This window comes from Symphodus melops, assembly GCF_947650265.1.
Source record: "Symphodus melops genome assembly, chromosome: 14".
NCBI classification, from domain to species: Eukaryota; Metazoa; Chordata; class Actinopteri; order Labriformes; family Labridae; genus Symphodus; species Symphodus melops.
In genome coordinates, this window is record NC_136704.1 from 10,210,156 (window position 1) to 10,234,640 (window position 24,485).

A 24,485-nucleotide genomic window follows, 5' to 3' on the forward strand; every position below is an offset into this window, starting at 1 on the left:
GGGCTGAACTTTCAGAGGGATTTGAGTAAGTAGCGCATCAGCAGAAAAAGTGTAGAAAGGAGAGGAAAGGGGGAGTGAAGGGGAGGGGGGCACCGTTTTGGAAAGTAAAGTAATAACACCAATACAGTGTAGCTCAGCTACATTTTTCTTCAAAGGGTTGCCTCTTTAGCCAGCAAAATTTCACCCAAAAGCAGACAACCGGATCGCCCAGCGCTGACGCGGCTGGTCGGCAGGAAGCGGCTGGTGGCGGCAGGGGTCCTGGGGGTCGTTATGGTACTGGTTTTAGTCATCCTCATCCCAGTTCTGGTAAACTCGGCGGGGACAGCGGCACATTACGAGATGCTCGGTACCTGTAGGATGGTGTGCGATCCTTATGGCACGAAATCTCCGACCAGCACCGCTACGGCGGACACGGTCCGGGACAACAGCCTTGTGCAGTCTTTACCCACTTTTATCCAAGGACCGAAAGGCGAACCAGGGCGTCCAGGTAAGGCGGGTCCTAGAGGACCTCCCGGTGAGCCGGGGGCGCCCGGTCCAGCGGGGCCACCGGGAGAAAAAGGAGAACCCGGGAGATCTGGTTTACCAGGACCTCCGGGATCAAGCGCAGCTGCCGGTGCCATAAGTGCGGCCACCTACAGCACCGTGCCAAAGATTGCCTTTTACGCAGGGCTGAAAAAGCAACACGAGGGTTACGAGGTGCTGAAGTTCGACGACGTTGTCACCAACCTCGGAAACCACTACGACCCAACTACCGGAAAGTTCACATGCTCCATCCCCGGGATTTATTATTTCACTTACCATGTCCTGATGCGCGGAGGGGACGGCACAAGCATGTGGGCTGACCTTTGCAAAAACAACCAGGTAACATAAAATGTGCATGTAGAAACAAACCTTAATGTCAGAGTGATACACGCAGGTTGCACGGTTGGAGGTCACAGTGTTTTACGGGCTTGGTGTCGACAAACAGTTTCTTACGCAACTGTGCAAGTTCTTGTAGTTCATAGAGTAAACACTCCATTCACCCATATTTCATTTCAGACAGTAAGATTTAAACTTAATTGGACAATAATCTTTAGGCAAAGACCAGCACCTCTGTTCGTATCGATTATTATTTTAATTAAAGAAGTATCTCCGGATGTACAAAATTCCTGTAATCATGATCTTTCTAAAAATCCAGTCACAGAGAATCAGAATGTGTGCCTTTTTGTTTTGGTGGATTCAAGTATAGGCTACTTTAATAGGGAATTGATATCTGGAAGGGTGTAGAGGAAGGATCCAAAGCCTGGTCATGGATGAAGCTCATGGGTCAGGGGTCAGAATCTTAGGAAGAAGGTCAATTGTCCACAAGTCAGGGGAAGATTTCAAACGTTTTCATAATTAGCAAAATATAAATTCCCTCACCCATCCTAAACCTTTGGAAATAAATAGAACACATTTTTATATAACCAAACACAATAAAATTAAATTAAATGACCACTATCTACAATTTATGTCAGGACAATCAATAGCAATACAGAAAATAAAACTACGTTCACCACTAAAACAAATAATTACAATTATAGTAATAAATATAATGATGATTACAAAAAGAAGAAAACAATAATACAACTTGAGCTATATACACCACAGAGATATACTTAGTTGCCTCATGTCTGCTCTGTTGCGTGTTTGTGCCATCACTGTGTCCTGTTCTCTGTGCGTCTCCGTAGTGATCAGGCTGTCAGCAGCAGATCTAATCCATGGGGCAAACCAGTGTTGCAGCGTCGGTCCACCAAGCACATCCCTGCCTGTCAGCCTGCAACTGTAATGCGTCTGAAGACCTCACAGAACACAGCAAAAATTCTGGGATTAAACCAGCAGAGCTGCACACCATGAAAAATCAGATGCTGTAAGACATGTTTCAATTAGGAGTACTGCTGCTGAGACTTTAAAACATTTTCAGAGGGAAAAATACATTTCTGTGTACATGATCGACATGTTAAAAAAGCATAACTTCATAAAAAAAACACTTGTAAAAGTGGTACTTGAACGAGTTTGGTCCTTCTTTGAAAATGCATTTTAATTTAAAAAAAAAGATATATGTGTGTATATATAAAATATCTGCAAATAGAATAGAAAATGAAAAAAAGGAAAAAAGCAGAAACATAAACGTAAATCCTGATCCAATTTCAGAATGTAAATAAAGGCAGGTAACATTTAAAACATTTTATTTTTATTGCAGCATCTGGATCTGTGTGTATGCAAATACAGTACATAGCAAACTATAAAAATGCTATTTTACGTCAGGCTATTGATGAGTCTGAGGTAAGGTTAAACACTACTCAAATGAATGTATCCTCAGCACCTAGGAATGGACTTTAATAAGTTATAATCATTCACCTCTTTGCGATCTGAATTAATGACATAAATCCCATGAAAGCACATCCTGCAAGGTTAGGGTGGAGCTGCGTGTCTTTTTGACGTCCCTAGATAAGGACCTTCAACCGTAACCGTGTCTTAGAGTACTTCATGTATACCTCTGCACTTTTTTACTTTAAAGACAACAAATTGTTTGATAGAAATACATTATAACAAATACGGTAATTAATTATAAATTATTATACAACAGTCTTACAGTATAATGCTAAACCTGGATTTAAATTAATTCATAATTGTTGGACAGTACCCATTTGTTTACCTGAAATTTTAAAAATACCAGCAGAAAATGTAACATGTTTCCAGAGAAAAGGCAATTTCTCACAGATGGGATGTCCATCTGCAAATCTTGATGCATAAATGCAATACATATTGTTTATAAAATAAATTCTATCTTCAGCTACAGTAATCACGTGTTACTTAAAAACCTACTCAGTAAAATGAAAACATTTTTAAAGTCCCCATGAAACTGAACTTCAAATTAGTTTTAACTTCCACAACATGAAATATTTCCAAACTAAAAAGGAAAGACCCATTCACAAGATAAGAATGTAACTGGATAGTTGGCTTTGACAAAGTTTTTTAATTGGATTCATTGAATTCAAAATACAGCTATGTTGATGTTAAATACTCATAATGCTGTTGTGAAATATATCTGGCAAATAATGGCAGATAAATGAACATATGGCTGACTAACATTTGTCTGTTTCTATGCCTTCTAATCTCAAAATTTCCTTGGTGTGAGACACGTGCATGCAAACACCGGCAGTCTGAAAGCTCTGACTTGATATCATCCATTATCTATACTGCTTTACCCGGTGCGGTGGCTGGAGTTGATCCCAGCTGTCATTGGGTGAGAGGCAGGGTACACCTTAAACTGTCAGCCAGTCAATCACAGCGCTGACACATAGACAGTCAACCAGCCGCACTTACATTCACACCTACGGGCCATTTAGAGTCATAAATTAACTTGTTATCATGCACTGCAAAACAAACATGGGGCCACCTTTCTGCTGGACTCTTACAGGACTCTCACTGTACTCTAACTCTCAAACATCTGTTTACTTCTCTCACTTATGTCCCTGGTTTAAGAGAACCACGGCCAAAACTTAAGTGACCCGTACTCTTCTGACTCCCAGGAATGCCATCAGCTCAGGTCAAATGAGATTCAAAGCAGCAAGTTGAATTATTTTAGAGATAAGCAATGCCTTAAAAGTACAAACATTAATAATCTACTCCTCCTCTGTCCTTACCCCAAACAAAAGATGAAACAAATTAATTAATTTTTTACCTGAGCTCTTCAACGAAAAACACAAACTAAAACATTCCAAATTAGGTTTTTTATCAAACAAGCTTCTGCTGCGATTAGTTAACAGAATGTAGCATGAATAACATGACACAATCACTACATTTACATGCAAACCACATTCCTGTATTAATTGTATTAATGATTGATTGCATAGAAGTCATGTAAATACCTTATTCCAATTGTTATAACCCAATTAAGCTAATTTTCCGATAATTGAAAATCCAAATAAGACCCCCTGATATATGCCTGTATCAACCTGAATATTGGTTCAACTAAATGCGTTAGTATGCTACTTCAAGGATTTGAGGACGCCTCTAGATGGCGTCTTGTCATAACACTAAGGTTTATCTGGAAAATGCTGTGCATGTAAACGTAGTCATTGGTGATGAACGCTGCTCTGAGGGCATCCTGTGAATTTTTTGCCAAGAGTCCCAACAGATTCTATTAAAATTAACTTTCGTCCCATATTCGTATTAATCTTTACGATTAATGTTTATCATCTTTTTTTTAAATTTAGAAAGAACATGTTCAAAGTTCAGTTGGGCTGAAAAAAGCAAGAGTTCATAGAGCAGCAAAAAAAATGGGGGCCCTGAAATGCCTCGTTTTATTTAACAGCTAAATATTGTGCATCTAATATTAAATAAAATGTTTTGTCTAATGTCTTACTCTAAATTGTTGCAGAATGAAGGACAGCTCTTGCCACTCAGAATTAAAGCCCCCCACATTGTCCCAGTTAGATTAAAAATCCCTCTCTCCCCCGCTCTCCCCTTTGACAATTTAGAAGCAGTTTAGGCAACACTTCAAAATTCTCTGTGCTATCCCATGCAGTCCCATCTGCCTATTTCCTTCCTCTTGACTTTGATTAATTGTTTTCACTTTGTGGAGTTAAATGGGTTTGACTGGATTCTCTGACATATATTAGGACGGCTCATTTGAGTCCCTCAGAGACCTCAGAATAAAGTGCTTTGCTCCCTTTCTCTTCTATTCAGGTCTTTTCAAGTTGGCATTTTGCTTTAAAAAAAAACGTGTTCATGTTTACCTTCTCTCCCAAAGGGTTCTCTCGCTGTTGTGGTATCATCTCCTGAGGCGCCTGGGATCATTTCATCTATATATGAGCTAATATTGTCTTTCGGGGCACCCTCTTTTACGAAGGTTAAAAGGGAAAATGAGCTCGGCCTTGATTTAACAGACATATGGGGAAGCAAGCACCTTGAGAATTTCTTTGCCCAATTTTAAAGCTCAAACGTTTGGTGCACTTCGGCATCAACGGAAGGTCTCTTGAGGCAGCTGCACTAGCATAAGACACATGGTGCTGTTCCCCTTACTCCTCTAGACAACAGCTAGAAACCAGCAAAGACACTGCGAGAAGCTTCACAGCCACGTCAACCGACAAGTAATATTACTGGATTTTGTGTAAATGTGACTCAATTAAGCTGATTTATTAAGCTAACGAGCTAAAGGATTACAAATTAGAAAAGAATAATAATATAACAGTTACTAAAGCAAAGTAACACTTCATTACAAGATAGCAATGCATTTTTGTGCTCGGTGTGCTGCTATCATATGATGACATGTACATGCAGCAGGTCAGGTGTTATTGGCAGGTCACGACAGTGACTACTAGCCTAAAAGTTCAATGCAGCATGGATTACAAGCAAGGTAGAAGAAGTGAGCCTCACCTCAACTTGTAGTATAACCATTATTTTACCTTTATGTTAGTCCCATTAAGATTTTGTAATCTCTTTTTCAGGAGAGTGTATCAGTGGCAATAAAAACAAATAATCAAAACATTGACATAACAGACATCAAACTCACATAGGTAGATGCATGGCCACTACACAAAGTGACATCATCAAAACACATTAAAAGTCAAGTGTCCAATGCAGGGTTGTTAACATAGACAACTCCTGATTGATTTAGATTTGTGGTCTGTCAGCGTAGCTTTAAATTCCATTAGAGTAACCTGAAATCACTCATTCATTCTCTACTACTTACTCACTATATGCTGAGTTTAATGTAGTGAACTATATAGTGCACTCACTCAGAAACATTAAAAAACATTTTGAAAACGACTCACTCTCTCACCGGCTTCTGACAGTGACGTCATTGTTGTTGCGACATTGAAGCGTACAGCCTACCAACGGCTGAGGATCAATAACAGAATACTTATATAATACTGAGAGTGTTTTCAAGAAAACATTTACATTCATACATAAACATTACATTTTTTAAAAACATTAAGATATTTAATTTTAGACGTAATGAAACATATTTTCATATTTACGGTATTTATTTATGCTCTCGAACTCTCGTCTGATGTCTGTCATCATTAGGACAAACCGCTGTTAACATTAACAATATTTACTCTTTATTCAAACTGATCAAAGATTTCATTAAAAACGCTCCAAAAATGAACTTTATTGTGTTTCTGTGTTCATGCTAGTCGCTGCACTAAAATTACAGTGCCTAGATAGAAGGGGAGTATACCAAGAACTTTAATAAATGTGAGCCAGTGGGTAAAGCTTGTTGTTAAGTAGCCTGGTGGTGACAATGAGGCTACTGCCAGTGATTTGTGCACTCCGACTAAGCAGAGTAAACTGGATTGGAAACTTAATTGGACAAGAAGATCTGAAGGAGCTGCTTGCTGGGTATATATCGTAGAAAAGATGCTTCTGACAAAAGAGTGTTTTGCACAACGGCCCCTATGGAGGAGCCTCAAACTGGCTTCACGTCAGGCAGCACTGATGAAATTGACTTTTTTTGCTTTTGGGACAGAGTGGGCATCTACTCAGCAGAAAAAGAAGTAATGGACTACTTGAGGAGGGCTGAGACTCTGAACCAGTTCTCAAACATCGTAATCTTCTACATGAAGTACAACAACTTAACCCCAGCTCGTGCACCTGCAGAGTGGCTCTTCAGTTTTGGAGGTTTGGTGCTCTCTCTTAGAAGGAACAGACTGACTGATAACGGCCAATTTCCATATTCTCTGTCCACTCTATTCAATGCTTATATTTACACAGCACGTGCTGCTGTTGTTCCCTGGAACGTGCCGGCAGCGCCAGTCCTTGACTTAGAGGCTGAGTTTAGAGATATAACCTGCTTTTAGACTCATATGTGGCAATTTTTGAGCTAAATGCAGGCCTGTTTTGGTATGTGTTATATAAAAACTAAGACAGTAAGGGGGAGTTTCAGGGGTTTGACAGGCTAAGCTGAGCATAATCACACTTTTTAATTTTTTAACCTATTAAGTTACATACAAGGTAACATGTTTTATTCATTTTTAAGATTCATAATTGTCCACTGGAGTGGAGAGAATCATTTCAAGTTTTTTGAATTGAATTTGAATTCTGGACATATTTCAATCCTTTAGTGTTGAACTCTTCATACACATACTTATACAGTGTCATACAGGAAAAGACACACTTGATAGTGCTAAATACTGCCACAGGTTTTGCCTGGGGGCTGCCAGAACAGCACAACAGCAGTGAGTTCATGGGAGGGCAAGGGTTTTAATTCAGACCTGAGCTCTTGCATTAGAAACACATTGAATGAAACCTACCTTATAACTAGCACAGAATATTAATCAAAATGAAAAACTGCAAGCTATAGTTTAATCAGAAAAATCTATTATTGATAGAACATGTTTAACTCGACTTCAAATTGTTTTAAAATCAGCAAGTCTCTATTAATTTTAAATGAAATAAAGTATAGCCATCTATGCATGTCCAATTTTGTTACAGGTCAGAGAAGACCCACACACAGAATCAAAGGGAACTGAGAATTTACTCAAGTTTTCAGGCAGAGTACAATTCAGTCCGTTCCAAAAGTCAAAACCAAAATTTAGGTGGACCAAGCAGAAGTACAGAGGCAACGGGCAAAACATTTAAACAACTTAAACAGGCACAAGTCAAAAAACCCATAAGGGCAATTCAATCAGGCTGGAAACCAAGCAGGCTGGAGCACAAACTAGGAACTGGCAACCAGCAAGGCAAATTGACTGGTCTAAGTGCTGAGGGGCAATGAGCTGACGAGCCGATTGGCTGAGAGACAATACAGGAAATGGGTGGAGACAAGGAACTGGAGGGAAAAGCTGGCAGTTGCTGAATAGAAAATGAGCAGATGGGTTTCTTGCAGGAGGAAGTGGTTTACAAGGACCAGGAAGTTCTAGCAGAATCCATGACATATTTAGTGGACAGGTGGACAATCAACATTTTCTCCACACCTAAAATCAATACTTGGGAATTTTGACTGAATAATACTGTTCCTTTGTTGTAACTTGATGTTACAAAAAATATCACCTGCAAGGGTTCTTCTAGGAAACAGGAATAGAAAGATACACATGGAGATGGTGATTTCCCAAGGCCATGTTCATCTTGAGTACATTTTGGTACACTTACTACAGCCGTCCAGTGGGGGGCAGTGAGTCAGTCAACTTGCAAATGTGGCAGTAAGGGAAAGGAAAATGGACCAGCACTGCGTGATAAAAATGAAAAGATAACAGTTGTATTTGTTCCTGCACTGTATGCTAAACAAATTCTTGAGAAATATGTCAATCAATCCGCTCCTATACACCTGTTTCCTATCCCCTGCCTCCCGCCCCTAGCTCTTACGAGCCAATGGCAGCCAAGTCAACTGACACCAATTTAGTGTGTCTCGGAGAGCAAACAAATGCCATGTGAGAATACATTAATAATGCTGCATGTTTAAACTGCCAAAAGAATCTAGGTGTGAGTATAAAATAAATAAAATAAGACCGCTGAAGTAAAAAGGAATGAAAAAAACAAAGAGTTTTTTTTTTTTAAACATAAATCTCCAGAGTGTTACCAAAGACAAGTGTCTCTTTGTTTCATTTTCACTAAAGACATGGTTACATGGTATTGTGGAAACTATGACAACAAAAAACACAATTAGATGAAAGTCACTATAGGTCACACGCACTCTTGAAACTGTAACACCAGTATCACAAGAACGCTGCTTTTTTTCTATAAAAATCGAGCTCTGTTTCCAATTCTGACAACTTAAACATCCTAGAAGGGCCTTTCAGTTTCACAGCATTCAGAGTAATGGACAAAAAGCCAAAACAATATAAAGGAAACAAACACAGCCGCAGTAGCATTTAGCCAACTACATTCACATGCCAGTAACAATAATTCAACAGATGAATAGGTCACCAAATGAGAAGCCAGAGCAAGCAAATTTAGAAATTCAACAGTCTGATAGCTGACTGGATAAAAGAGTTTGAGTGTCTGTTGGTTCTCCTTGGAGAGGCAACATAGCGCCGTCCAGAGGGCATTAAAGAAAAGACAGATGAAGAATATGTTCAGGTTGATTTATGATTCTGTTCGCTTTCTGGACCACACACTCCTTCCACAGGGAGCTCAAGTCTTACAGCTGGACTAAACAATCTTTGAGCAGACTTTCACAATATGGTTTAAACTGTTCTTGTCCTTCAAAGACGACCCATGGAACCAACAGATAAAAGAAAATCTTAAAAGACTTTAGATACAATGTGTTTGACCCAGACAAGAAAGTGTTGTATCAAAGTTATTTGCTTTGCAATTGTTATTTTCAGGATTTGAATTGTGGTTGCTCGTGTTTTTTGACAGGAGTGGCATAAGGGCTTGCTTGGGTTTAAACAGTTGAACTTCTTACAAGTTAAGGATCAGTTGTGTAGAGTAAAGAGTATCCATCCTTCTTAGATTACTGGATTCTTTAGTGTACTGGGGGTCCCAAACACGAGCGGTGTTCAGGGAGTCTACCCTGAACTGTATTTAAGCATTTGGTAATAACAGAAGACCTTTGGCCAAAGCCCAGTGATTGACCTGGTTGGAGGTCGAATCCGCTGACAGGAGAGGCTGCTGGACAGACCAACCATGCACTACAGGTGAACTGGAAAAATCTGTCAGATACTCTCGCCTGTAAGGTCTTCATCCCAATGTTTTCTGCTCCAGTCTATAGGTGTTTGATCATAGATTACAAGAAAGCCTATGATATAACTGTTGATTGTTGAGAGGACTGTTTCTACGAGCCATCAGGTTCCTATGACTAGTGAGAGCTGGGTCCATATCATCAGCACAAAGTCACACATGTTCTTGGTGTGTTGGCCTCTGCCAGGTTTGTCCCCTGTAACTGATCTGTCTGCAATTTTCATAAGCCTTGTTCACACTTGTACAGAACTCCTGAAGAACTAATGATGTTTTGAAGGTGAGCTGAGGGGTGTGTGTGAACACAAGCAATGATTTTTAAACTCATTTTTTATCTAGAGTTTCTCCAACCAGCACCCTTGTATTTTTTGCGCATCAAGTCTGAATGAGCTGACGTGAGAACACAGCAGGAAATAATCTGCATCTTCCCTATGATTGGTCTGGACTAGGACTGTATGCAAGTGTCCCTGTGCACTTAAAGGGATACTTCACCCATTTCATTTCTCGTCTCAAGGCAAAATGAGGGCTGGATTCATGACCATTCAACACTACTACCATGTTTCTAATGATACAAAGCTTCATGTAAATGGATGAAGTATCCCTTTAATTAAAGTTCTGCACTATGTGTCGTTTTTACAGTTCACCAGTATGCTCTCACTGCTCATTTGTTGTGAATCTGTTGAAAAAGCATTATAGCATTGTATAGTGTATCCTATTCTGTGTCTGGGTTTTTTTTTAACCTTGTTTGTAACGTGGTAACCTCCAGTGTTGAAAAATGAAGCTGTTGCAGAAGGGTGAAATCCTGTAATCCTGGAGTGTCTGCTTGACACTGGCTGCAGAAGCACTCAAAGTCACATTCACATCCATTCAAAAAGCCTGTATTTTTTCAGCAGAAATTAACATGTTCATGTCTCGGTCGCACACACTGTGACATATTTTTACAAATCAGCCCTTCAGATTTTATAAGCGTTATTCACAATGAGGCATATAGCTGACCAGATTGACAGGTAGGCGGGTTTTGACGTTTTGTCAAGAGTCCTAAAACGTCTCAGCACAAACTCTCAGTCTGTTCTTAGATTGACTCAAAATGAGTTTGTTACAGCATTTCCTGCATGTTGACCATCATCGTTTGGACTCTAAAGCCCCCTGCAGTTAGAGATGGGTCACTCAGGCTTCTTTCATTAATACAACTCTCATAGTCCTTGGTTTGACACGGATAGCCTCCTGCAGTGAGCTGCATGTGAGAACAACCAGATCTGTAGGATTTTAGAGGCTGTCCTCCTGCTATTCTCTTGAAATTTACTTTGAAGGTTAAAACTGATCAAAAGATGACTGACAGGTTGGGGCAGCATACGTGGGCATTGTACCTGCCAATCGTATTGAAGCCACATATACTGTATGATCAAGAGCTTTGGGAAGTGACCAAAAGTATGAGATCAGGAATACAAGCAGCCAAAATGTGTTTCATCCAAAGAGTGTCTGTGCTCATTGTTATACTGTATGGTAAGGAGCTCAGACATCCGGAAGGAGCTGAGCTGAGCAAATAGTTGAGCCCCTGTTCCTTTGGATTGAAAGGACTGAGTCCTTTAATAAGACAGAGACTGAGAGACAGTGAGCTTACTGTATGTTTGCCCTGTCTTCTTATGTATTTATTTTTGTTTCGGTTTGAGGCGGATCTACTGATGCCAGAACAAGAGGACACACGTCTGCTTCACATAGGAGCAATGCCTGTCCCATTAAATGAACTAAAAACTCCACACCAACACTATGCTCTCGGTCAAGTATAGCAGGAATGTTTCAAATAATTTTGATTCTGTTTCATGTGAAAGCTTTTCATTTTTTGCATTATAGCTTCATTTCTGATTGGTCAGATTTATCAGGTGGCTCGACTGGGTCACATTTCAGAGACTTCAATCAGGAAAGTCTTGAATTATCTCCAAGGGGTCATCATGCAGCTCAAGGCAGTTTTTTTTTTTTGCTCCTTCCCTTGTTTGTGCATCCCTTGAAGGTTTAATTTGAAACTGTATCTTGTTATGAGAATGACAGGAACAGTAAAGAGCTTTCGAATTCAGCCTCTGACTTTTGAAGTCTGCTACCTGCCTGTAGATTTGTGTACCAGCACACACATTTGGCACATTATGCACACACAGTCTGATGCGTGTTTTGCACACACAGAAGCACTTATACATCTTATGCAAAAAAAAATGTAATAATCAAATACATGTGTTTAAACAGCAAACCTGTCTCTAAAGATGAGTGCACCCAGTTTTACCTGGTGGCCTTCATGTTCTGCAAGTGTTAAGACCACACCAACTGAGACCAAGACCATAAATAGCAATACAAATCCTCATCTTGAATGCAGCATGCATGTCACTCACTTTGACTGTAACATCAGGAAGGTTGCGGCCTTAACTGAGGGATATATGTCAATTCATGAAGGAATTTAAATTATTTGTTCTTTAAGAAAGGGGTGCTTTGCTTCTAATCACTGTAAAGACTTCGACAAATAGCCTGTCAGTGGTGGTCTTAATCCGTCTTGATTTAAAATCTGTCAATCCAGTCTGAAACCAACCAAGACAAGACCGAGTACAAATGCATTCAATATGTGTCCTATAACAATGTCACTTGAATGCATGATTTTTTTTAAACCTTAAAAAACTGACTAATATATCCTCCAGCACCAACATGCTGCTTTTCAATCTCGTTATCAAACTCGATCTGACACTTAATGCCTGAAAAACTGGTCTCTAAGTGTAAGGTGTAGAACGAGGGAAATGCTTCTTGATGTTTTTTTTGTTTTTTTTAAATGTATACTGAATAATTTGTGCTTGTTTGTGGAATCCTCCAGGTGCGTGCTAGTGCTATAGCCCAGGATGCGGACCAGAACTACGATTATGCCAGTAACAGCGCTGTGCTGCATCTGGAGCCAGGAGATGAAATCTACATCAAGCTAGATGGAGGCAAAGCTCACGGAGGGAACAACAACAAGTACAGCACCTTCTCTGGATTCATCATCTACGCTGACTAGACAACACATTCATGTATAGGCCTTGTTGCGCAGTTCTTCTACCAATCTTCTGTCAGTGATGAGAGCACAAACATTCTCTTTTAAACATCTGTGGAGAAACCTAAATAAATTAGCCCTTTGTAACCTTTAAATAATTTTATTTTCCACTCTCTGCAATCATCGCTGTCTTCGGTTCAACTGATTTTGGACAATAACGTTGATGGAATAGCTGAAAGACAATGACCTCTGTTTTTAATGTTGCTATGTCCTGATAAGGACTAATGGGAATTGGGGGAGTTTGTAAATGCTTAGTGCTTTTATGTCTGATTGGCAATGAGCTTCCTGCCAACAGATCAAGCCCGCTGTCAGTACATTATTGGAATCTTTATTTTAACTAACCACAGTCCAATTTGGGAAAGCAACATAAAGGAGGAGATGAAAAAACTAAAAGAAATCAAGAAACTCGCAGGTAGTTCTAAAAATCTATAGATTATGTTCAAAGATGCATTTAAACAATTAAAGTAGTTGTCTCAAATCAGTGATTTAGAGCAATCATACAGTAATAACCCATATTTATGGTAATAATGAACAAGGAAGTCATATGTCAGCCTGTGTTTGTTTTTCTTTCTTTTCTTTGCTGGTGTCATGCTGCTCCGACATGAAGAACAGCTGGTAACCCTTGAAGTCATGATAAAGAGATTTAATAGACGGACAGCAGATTATTATCCCTCCAATAATAAACATACTTCATATTCCCTTTTATCCACCAAATATATAATATATATTATAACATATAACGTTATAACAATGTTATAACATGTCAGCAAATTATGTCTACTTTTAAAAATATCACAGCCTGAATGATGTTGATTCAGTATTGTTGGATTCATGCATCAATTGTGCTATTTAAATGCTTAGATTATTATTTCTGCAGATTTGTATCACTTTGATTCACATTCAATGCAGAAGCGTTATAGAAACTGTGGTCCAGAAATATCTATTGATTTGCACTCCTTCTGTCAGACTGGATCCAAGGAAAATACTAGAGCCCACGAAACACAAATTTAACGTTTCGACTCACCGTGTCTTCCTCAGAGCCAAACAGTTCAGGTAGAGAAAAATCATAATACTCTTATACTCACAGCAAATCATCTCTCATTGGTTAATAAAAGTGGGAGGAAAGTAGGAAGTATACCAGGACTGTGACAGCACTCATGTGTAGCTCAATCATTTAACATCCCATCCTAAATGTGATTATATTTATAATATATATTTATAAGATGACAACTGTTCCTCACTTTTTCCTCTATTGAGACAAAGCCTAAGACAATATAAACAACATTACCAGAAACATGAGGTCCTCATTTAGTCAATAAGGTTTAACTTTGTTGGAGTAATAAATCCAAAAGGCATCTCCTTTGAGCTTTAAAGGTCCCATATTATCCCCTTTGGGGGATTAATACAGTGTATCTAATTTATGTGCCTGCTGCGGTACAATTACAATCGCTAATGTTCAAAAAAAGTGTCTGTTGTCAGTTAGGCCGCTCCATGCAGTGTCTCTCATCTGCCTGTGTTTCTAACACTCAGAATCCCCCATGGCAAGAAAAAAACAAACAAAAAAAGCATCCCCACATGTGCCAAGTTCGATCTGGCACATGCTCTCTCGTAATTTGTCAGTTACTTGGCTTAGTTCTTGGATATGTCCCCGCCCCTTTTACCATATTGGGATTGTGATGTCACTCCACACATTTTATCATTCATAAGCTAGGGATCAAGCTTTTCATGTGGCTATCGCTACTGCGAACAGGAGGACGTAGGAGAAGCCGTACACCTGGAAAAAACACTAAAGTGCATACTAAACCAGAAAAAATATGAGACCTTTAAAGAGGGAAATATTTGACTGAAAAAATAATTAAAGCGATACTTCACCCATTGAAACATGAATCTGTAGTGAAATTGGATCATATATGTGGTAGAAATGTGAAATATTTTTTTTATTCAGTGCCTTCTTGACCGAGAAAAAGCAGAAAATCTATTTTAAGCTGATTTGAATCAAATACTACAACTCCCAGAATGCACAGCGCCGCAGGCCACTCTCACTGATCCCACTGAACACCAGAGTGAGCCTTCAGGCTACAAGCTATAAGCTAACTTGTTTGCAGATCCAGTAAGACTTCTGAACGTACTTTGTTTTTCTTTTGAAATGGTGAATTATTGTTTTGAACCGAGTTGTTTAATCCGAACAAGGACAAGAAGTAAGTTTTCACCACTTGCCAATTAGACAATTGGACGCGATGCATTGTTTACATTGGCTGCGGGTGGATACGGCAGCAGAGGAAACCGACACCCAAGGTAATACTATATTTCTGTAGCTCCAGTGGATGAAAACATGAGAAACTATACTTAAAGTTCTTCCCTGCAAGTTTAAAAAGAAGAAAAACATATTTTTCTCGTCTCAGGGCAAAATGAGGGCTGGATTTGTGATTCAACACTACTACCATGTTTCTAATGATACAAAGCTTAATGCAAATGGGTGAAGTATCCCTTTAACCCCCGAGGATTTTTTAATGACTGCTGGGTGGCCTTTAAGGAAATGATAAAAAGGAAGGATTTCGGGACAACCATCTTTAACCTCAGACAACTACTGCTGGAACTGGCTGTAAAGCGATTGGCTTAAGTTTCCTCAATGAGTTCAGATGTTTAGTAGTACTATGTAGCTACATACTGATTTACAGGAAAGGGCAACACAGAAAGGCTTCCAAAAAATGCTGGATAAAAATCTACCCAGCCATCAAGTTTGTGCTGCTTCTGCAGAACCTCGATGCTGCGTTATTCTGCATTAACTGAATCCACAAACAGCCTTCACAGACCCATGAGACCTGTGCATCCAGCAGTTCAGGTGGAAGAAAAAAGACAGCTAGTGTACCTTCTTCTGTCTGTCATTGGGTTGTTCCAGAGTTACAAGGATCTGTAAAATGTTTTGCTACAACAATTTATTGATATTAGAAAATGTAGTTTTTACTTTTGACTACCTCAATACAATGGATGTATTGATGAATTGACGTGTACAAGCACACATACAAATCAAAAGTTGAAACAGTGCTAAATCTGGCTGAATTATAAAAAGATAAGTGGTCGAATGAAGAGCCGTTTGGGAGAGTCTTCTTAGTCAGCTGAGCCAAATGATCTTACTCACTAAAAACCATCGTATTTCCCATCACTACCTAACACTGTCCAGAACATTTAACATGTAATGGTGAACCTAATCCATGTGTGAGGCATTCCTGGAGTCCATAACTCAGAAGTACTGAACAAAAAAGGGGCTGGTAACAGCCATCTATTGTGTACTCTCCCTTTTGCGAAGAATCCCCTAAAATTAATAATTTAATATTATAATAATAATAATTATAATATTTAACTTTGATATCTGATTGTAACGGAAAAACTGAGGTATAGAACCAACTTATTTGTTCCATAATTACTTGAGTTTACTTCTGCCATTTTAATGTTTGAGTATGTAAAACTGATACAACCTGTGTATTAATCAACCAGTGAGCTCTTCTAGTCATCGAAATATTTTAGTCCTAATGCCCATTCCCTACCTTTGAAAATACTCTACGGCTATTTCTTAGCATGCACTTAGTAAATGAGTGTGCATACCTGTGTTTCTCCAGCTCAATAATTATTATTCAGCAAATGCACGACACTCACCTTCTTGCATAATTAATCTAGTATTTTTTTTAAATAGACAGGCCGGGGTCAATTTAGCACAAGTGAAATGTAAATAAGAACTATAGAGTTGTGGTTTGTTTCCTTTTTCAATGCAGCTAGTGTAAGTGATTATCTACACTTAACAGTCCCTGACCCTGGACCCTGATTACTCAAAGATACTTAGCAAAGAACTAAGAAACAAAGAAAATGATTGCTGAGAAAAATTCAAATATTTGTGCCATTAAAGTTATTCAGCTCTCCTTACTGTTCAGTATGGACTCTTCATAAATTAATTAAAGAGTAATGAAAAATTAAACGTGTTGGTCCCAGAATTAAGATAGACTTTGAAAAAGCCCCATGATCCCAAAAGGTATCATAGTGCAACTACTTCCCAACTTGTCCTTGAATTGTGTCATGACTGGATATTAAACCAAGATGACATTATTAAATAATTACAAATTAATTCAAGGAGACACTTAGGACAATACACATAACAATGCCAACAAATTCAAATCTACCAAACAGTTTGCATTGCAGATCTTGGGTTCTTCTACGTGCCAAGTCTACTTTTGTTTTCTAGCACTCCCAGTGTGCTGTCAATGAATGGGCGCCAGTGGATCTTATTACAAAAGGGACACTACATACTGAGATTGATTGATTGATAGAACCATATTGTTGGGCAAAGTCCGAAATTTTTCTTACATAACGAAGGCTCCTTACTGTACAAATTGAAGACGATATACAACGATACAAACAAAATAAAATAAAATAAAATTTACTGTCCACTGCGTGATTTAGGTCAGAAACAATACTGTTCGCTAGCCTTGTTATTTCGGCTGGTGCATTGAGTCTCTGGAGTTGTTGGCCGACAATCTTTGAGCAGATGTTTTGTTGGTAAAGAAGTTTAATCTTTAAAGTACACAGGCACATGTGCCATGTGGTGTTACAGTACTGTACGACACTGAGAAACACAGAGGTAAAAAAACAAATCAAGAATTTGTTTACTTGTCCCAAAAGATCTCAGCCTTACTTACCATTTCCAAAAGAGTAGTAGTTCTTCTATGTCTACATGAAACTTAAACTGAAATATGTCTCCTGATAGCAACTTTGAATATGTTTATTTGATAGGCTTTGTCTCAGCCCTGATGCCTTCTTGTCCTTCTCCCATCTAAATCCAGTTAGATTTTCCAGGTCCAATAACTTATGAGATGGGAACGAGTTGTAAACTCTTTCATCTAGACTGTGAAGTTGCATTCAGAAAGACATCATGACTTCAGTTCTGACACTATTCTGTAGCAGTCACATATAACAATATATTCGAGGATGATGTTGCCTGTAACAAAGCTTTTCGAGCTATGGTAACATCATTCCTGATGCTAACATAATCATCACTGGGCTTAATAAATGTTTAACATGTGTTTTTTTGTCTACACATGTGGAGTTGTTATTACAGTGTTAAGTATTGCAATGTGCACTGAAGGCACTATGCAGAAGTAGAGAAGAATTCTCCTCCATGTACAGTGTTGTGTATTTAGGTGATAGAAAATATGGATCACTGATACTGGGATGTGTAAATATTGTAGTGATACAGACTGTTCTTATTTTTTCTGCCTAATCCATGTACAGAGTAAAAACGAGCACAGAGGAAATGTTTAATTATTATATTAATCAACTAAACAACCCCATTATCCCCATACAATCATAATTATTGATTGTTGGTGTGAAAGGCATAATGTTAGATGCAATGTGTGGTGTGTGCAATATTATAAAAAACTCAGTCATCTGTGTACTTTTATCTCAGCAGCATTTCCATTAAAAGAATGAGAGTAACTTTGTGTATGTTTTTTTTTTAAACGTGTTCATTGGACTTCTGTAATTCTGAAGGTCAGGTTCCACACGAAGGCAAAGTGTATCAAATAAGGAACACCAACTAAAACACCTTGTCCATATCACCAGATGTCCAACTGACAGTACAGTTCACTGTTAAAATCACATTATCCATCCAGCCTTTTTTGGCTGTTGTGTGTATGTGTAACTGCTGGTGTTTCCTGGAGCCATCCTAAAACAGACACTCAACAGGATTTGGTACGTTGCATTGGCTTCATGTTTCTACCCCGGAGATTGCTGCTTGCATTTCCCCTTTCAGCCTTAAAAAGTAAAGAGTTTATTAAAAAAAATAATAACAAAAAAAAAACCATTTATTAGTTCTGGAAGAAATATAAGTGTACCAACAACATCAAAAAGAGCCTGTACCCAGAGGAAGTGGGTATACTCACTTTGCCCCTAATGATTTATTTACTGCAAGTGTCCCATCCAGCGGAGGATAAATGGCCTCACTAACAGTTAGTAACAGTGACATAAGACTCATCTTGCATATTTAGTTAGCATGTGCCAATGAGAGACAGACAAGAGAGGGTCATCCCTTCACCATCGTAGGAATTGCAGCATCCTACTAAATGTTGTCAATCAATGTTGTGAATCAAAGGAGATGTAGAAGTGGGAATACATTTTACAGACGGAAAGTTAAGTGTGTATACTCCATATACCTGCGTATCCTGCACCACACCAGTGCCTGTACCTAACTGCAACCTTCAAGATGACTTATTAAGGCTAAACTGGTGGCATGTAGACATAGATGGGGAACTGTATCTATTCATCTTACTGCTTATGAATAACAAAATTAAAACACAAATTATGCTTGATTACAGAGAGCTGGTGTTCATACTAGTAGGAGCAGAATCAGAAATACATTATGTAGCTAAGGGATACATTTATATTAATGCAAGGTGTAGAGCCTCAGGTTTCCACTGGGATACTAAAGAGACAGTTAGCAGCACAACACAAGTGAGTGCAGTCAGATGTGATTAGATATAGTTTAGGGTTTGAGACAGACAGACAGACAGACAGACAGACAGACAGACAGACAGACAGACAGACCCAGTCCAATGAGCTGATACCTACATAGACTCTTGTTTCTCATTTTATTGTGGTGTGGTGAAGTTTCAGTACAATAACATGTTAACCTTTAGCAGGCCCCTGTGCTGTCAGCCAGGCTAGTCTCCATCTGGAGCAATATGAGAGGTGTGAAGATTGCTTTAGCAGTCTCCTTCACTGCCCTTCATCACTGATGCCATTTTTTACATCATCATCTTCATTTGTTGTTATGGAGGGAAAGCTTCTCCCTTCTGGATTTGGCCAAGATGTCTCATAAAGCTAACAAATTAAATTAGAGTATCTATTATTTATTCTAATATACCACGTATAACATAAATTGCACACAATTGGCAATATGTTCAGACATGACTTTACCACCTTGTTATATTGTTGACATTGTGTCTTTCATATGACTGGACATAATAGTCATATTAACCCTCAGTGAGGTGATCTGACACTACCACCCGACGACCCAGACGCCCAGCTACTACCGTCGGACTGTGTCGTCCTCCTTCATGCACGTCCTGCTCCGACCCCACCTCAGCAGCAAGGAAGTTTGGACAACAGGAACACGAGGAATACAACAAGGAGTATATTGCATATTTTTCCGTATGCTTTTTTTGTAAAGTGTCTCAAGATAACCCTTGTTATGAATTAGCGCTATACAAATAATGATTCATTGATTGATTCATTGAATAGCAGCTGAGCACAGCATTTCATTTGAAACTACGATGTAACACTGACTTCAAAAAGACATTCACTCTGTTATGGTTCTGCAGCCATATTGATTCATAGTCACATCCTTCCTACTGGTCTGCTATTATGTTTCAAGAGGATTAAGAGAAGCCATAATTAAGTACAAATCATTTTTTTTCTCAGGTTTAGTTTCCCTTTGACTTGTAACTGTCGTCGCTGGGTTTCAGGACGAGAGTTTATTTCTTATCAGCATCACATTAGCTGTTTGTAAATGTACCTCGCCATGAACCAATTTTCTAAGAGTTTCATTGCACTCAGAAAAACTTCAAATTGGAAGTTGCACTCACAATGTGAAAAAAACCCGCATATGAATAGAGCACACTGCACTCTGTGATATACAGCATTATCGAGACTGTCTTTCTAGAGAGACACAGATCACCTAACACTCTCTTTCTCTCTTACTCACAGACTCACCTGGTTCGACCCCTCTGTCTGTTTCTGTCACTATCATTATCATGAAAGTTCTGTTTTCTTTCTTTTTCTCTTTCTCCCACTTGTGTGTAAGCAAACCCAGTGTTGCAGAAACAAGGTGCAAGTTAAGTGTGTGTTTAGTGAACATACTGTACAACCACTGATTAGGCCTAAAGATGTTAAAATATAATATTATATTCAGGGGCAGGAATCCTTTGATCTATCAGTTATTACACCTGATGAAGGTTTGGTTGTTTATAATAATGAGGTGGCATCGTGACTCCTGCCTGCTGTCATTCGAACTGTGTAGACCAGCTGTTCCAGCTCTATGTCCTTCACACACTATAAGGGCTGATAAACGTGCTCATAAATTCATCTGCTGAGGTGTTTGCTCAGATTCAGACAATGCCTTTCACACAGTACACAATCCTACATGAATAAGACTCCTCACAAATAACAAATAACATAACACATAAACATAGAAGATGCAATACGAACAACTTGGATTGTTTAACTGTTTTCCACAGGATCCATGTGCGCGGCGTCTCATCTCCGCTGTGGTTTTGCTTCGTCCAACTGCCGGTAGATCCAACTGCACTTCTATGCCTAGGTCTATATAGGCCTATAGGAATTATTTAACAATACCTGGCAATTAAAGCTGATCCTGATTGTTATGTCAGGATGGGGGATAGGGTTAATTGACTTGTCAAGTCAATCCACTAGTAGATATTATCCAGTTAATATATTGCAGTGCCTAAAAACATGGCACTGGCGACACCTGATGACCATCAGTAAATCAAAATAGAAAATCAATCGGGGGGTTTCCAAGCAGCATGTGGGATAGTTTTTCGATCAAGCAGGTTACATCTCTTCCACCACCAAAAGGGTTGATAAAGAGATAATCTGTTAAAAAAAAAAACAACCCTGGACCCATACTGGAAATATTTTCAAAAGAAAAGAATTCTGATCACTTAATTGGAAAAATCCAGTCCCTACAGTAGTAATTAGAGAGGCTCACTGTTCTGTCTCCGCTCTTCCACAGGACAGTGGGAAAAAAAAAAACATTTGTAAAAGGGAGGTTAACAATCGTCTTTAGGGAATCCTTAGCCTTTCCTTCCCCCGTTGACTTTCCTTAGACTTATTATTTCACGTTGTTTGCATAATAGTCTCCCATTTTAACATGAGCTGGAAAAGAAATTCAGTGACAAATGCAATTTTAAATGCTGAAATCACCCAAATTCTCAAAAGCTACGCTGTGTGAGTGAGTGCAACAGAGGCTTGTTTTCCTTTTTAATCCTGAAACCCACAAATTATACTCACAATGGGATTATACTGTGAACATGTGATTTGTCACACAGAAATGTTTTTCTTTGGACCAAAATCTGCATAATAGGCAACATCAGCATTGTAGGGAAGCAAATATGCTGACTCATCTTAATCCATAGATTGATCAGATTGATCTTATTCAAAGAAAAAAGAGGCTCTTTCATAGGTCCTTGGAAAATAACCCTTAAATTGCACAACAGATTTGTGCAAAAAAAGGAAAATATAGAATATCTCCTGACTCAGACTAAAGAATCACTTTAAAGAGAGTTCATTATTTTTGAAGTTGTTGGTTGTGAGTTACACATTGCTGCAGACATTTAATCTTAAGAAAAAAAAACTCCCATAATAACCATCTAAGTGTACACTACATTTACTTTTTAAAAAACAAAACAAAAAAAAACATAACACAAGATACTTGTGATGTAATAAAAGGTGTAGCTCTTAGTGAAAAGACGTCTTATCTCAATAATAATTCCCTACTGGTAACTTACATAACCTTATGGCTCTTGTTTTCCACTGCCACCCAAACAGCCTTAACTCCTACAACAGACCCAGGCTCTGTACAAGACACAGTTAGTGACAATGCCTATACAGCCTACCCTACCATATGGCCCCCAAGCCCATCTATCCAAGTAGGCCGATGGGTGGCATGAGCCATGACATTACAGGTGCCATCAAGTGGGAACCTCCTTTTACCGGTGTTTCATCCAATTATTTCGACAACACCTTGGGAAGACTGGATGGTAAGCTCCATCGTCCCAGAGCCATTCCCCTCCAGGCTAGCTCTCATTTCCCACCATACCATGACACAGACCTTCTTTATAATAACATCACATGACTGTGAAAGCCAAGACAGCATAGCACCTCAACAAGCCCCAGGCTCTGTACATGCAAGCTTCAGGTAGTGACAACGTAGCTATGACCTTCCCAAAATGAAACTACTCCTGGTGTCAACATTATAAAAGAGATCTGAGAAAATTGAAAGGTGATTAGAGCCAAGGTGAGGTTCCCTGATCGGAGCATGCACCCCACCACATCAGGCTGTTGCTCTTCATCCCCATACCCCATTTTCATTAAGGAAGAGATAAGACCTAACTTTAATAACTGGGATAATTCATCCTCATCCAAATCCACTGACTGTTTTTTTACTTCTTCATCTGACATCTCTCTTACTGCCTTTTGCAAACTCGGTCCCCCACTTCCAGCTCTCCCAGTGAGACAGTTGATCTTGCTTTAAACCCTCTAATCAAACTTCTACAGCTACAATATTCACCTAATGAATCTCAAAAGAAATAGAAAAACAGTATCAGAGATATTGCATCGGTATCAGAAAGTTTTTTTCAAACTTGAATAGCCTTGAAGTCTTGAATATCTACCTAGGCAGATTCCACTAGCCTGGATATCAGTTTATATGTCCCAGAAAGCAGCCTCCTTGCTCTGGTTTGACAGCAAAATAAACAACTGCAACATGGAAAGACAATTTTAGTGCCTCTTCTTATCACTTAGCCAAGAATTAAAACAGACTAAAACTATGAACAATCTGCCTGGATGGTTAGCACCCATGTCTTCTGAGCTGTAGGGATGTATCTCTTGTGAGATGAGTTTATACAAACTGCTGCATCTCATGAACATGTCATGAATTATGATCCAGCTCTACCAGTCACAAACTTGCTTCTGAATGGGGAAGAATGTTGAACTAGGGCAGTTAATATACAGCAGATCGCAAGTACATGATTTCAGTATGTTACCTTCTTTAGTAGTATGAAATTGATGTTGATGATACAAATGTGACATAGATCTAGGACCTATATGTGTCATTACTCAGGAGCAAAACGATTTAGGCCATCCACATCTGGGTTAGAGCGGATTTAAAATCAATGTCTTTCTTTTCTGTGAGTGCTATTATTATCAGAGACGCATCTGTTATTGTGACACTTTGTTCTGTTTAGTGCACACTGTCAAGAAGCAACTGGGAAAACTGTGACCCATGCTCCTAGTTCAAATCCATAACATCAATGAAGAGTGGGTAAGGGACCTCAAAAGGTTAATGGCAATCGTCTGGACTGGTAAAATGTGAGAATGCTTCGCATTTTCCAATTGGCAACACACTAACAAAGTTATATGTCCTGGCCTAGCTGTGAGAAATTGGACCCACCCTGCAGAAAGATGCACCAGCCGCCATGGAAGGATAGCCATTGCAATTATTGGTTGTCCAATGATTGCAATAATATTGCCCGTTTACAGTATTTGGCAGATAAAACACAGCTGTAGAGCAGTCAACCCATTTACCTCGTTTCTATCTTCTCCCCTATTCGTTCACAAGACTTTGATGGAATATCTAACTTTTGGAGAAATTAGAACAAGAACTAAGCAAAACCTGTAAACAATACAGTTAATCGCTTATTCCTCCTTCAGTAATATTAAAGTCATTAGACACAACAAACAAACTCTGTGGAATTATGATATGATACAAGAGGTACCAATTTTAACTAACATTTGGGGGAAAACACATTTTCTGCAGCATAAAAACAAATGAAAAACATATTTTCATTTGTTTACACAAAATAGTGTCTTATTAAGAAATGATGCACAGTAAAAACATTGTCTGTGTGTAAATAAGAATGAAAGATTGTGCAGTCTGTTTTCCAATGAAAACAAAAACTGCTAGGTTAACAAGGTGTGTTTTTTTTAA

General features: G+C 38.8%; 1 protein-coding gene across 1 annotated transcript; it reads left to right on the forward strand.

The window, feature by feature from the left end:
- The first annotated feature begins 202 nt into the window (after positions 1-202).
- c1ql3a (complement component 1, q subcomponent-like 3a) lies at positions 203-13,397 on the forward strand. The gene is made up of 2 exons (XM_079361818.1): positions 203-861; positions 12,497-13,397. Exons 1-2 carry the CDS (start codon positions 271-273, stop codon positions 12,674-12,676), a joined length of 771 nt encoding a protein of 256 aa, XP_079217944.1. The 5' UTR covers positions 203-270; the 3' UTR covers positions 12,677-13,397.
- Positions 13,398-24,485: the final 11,088 nt, after the last annotated feature.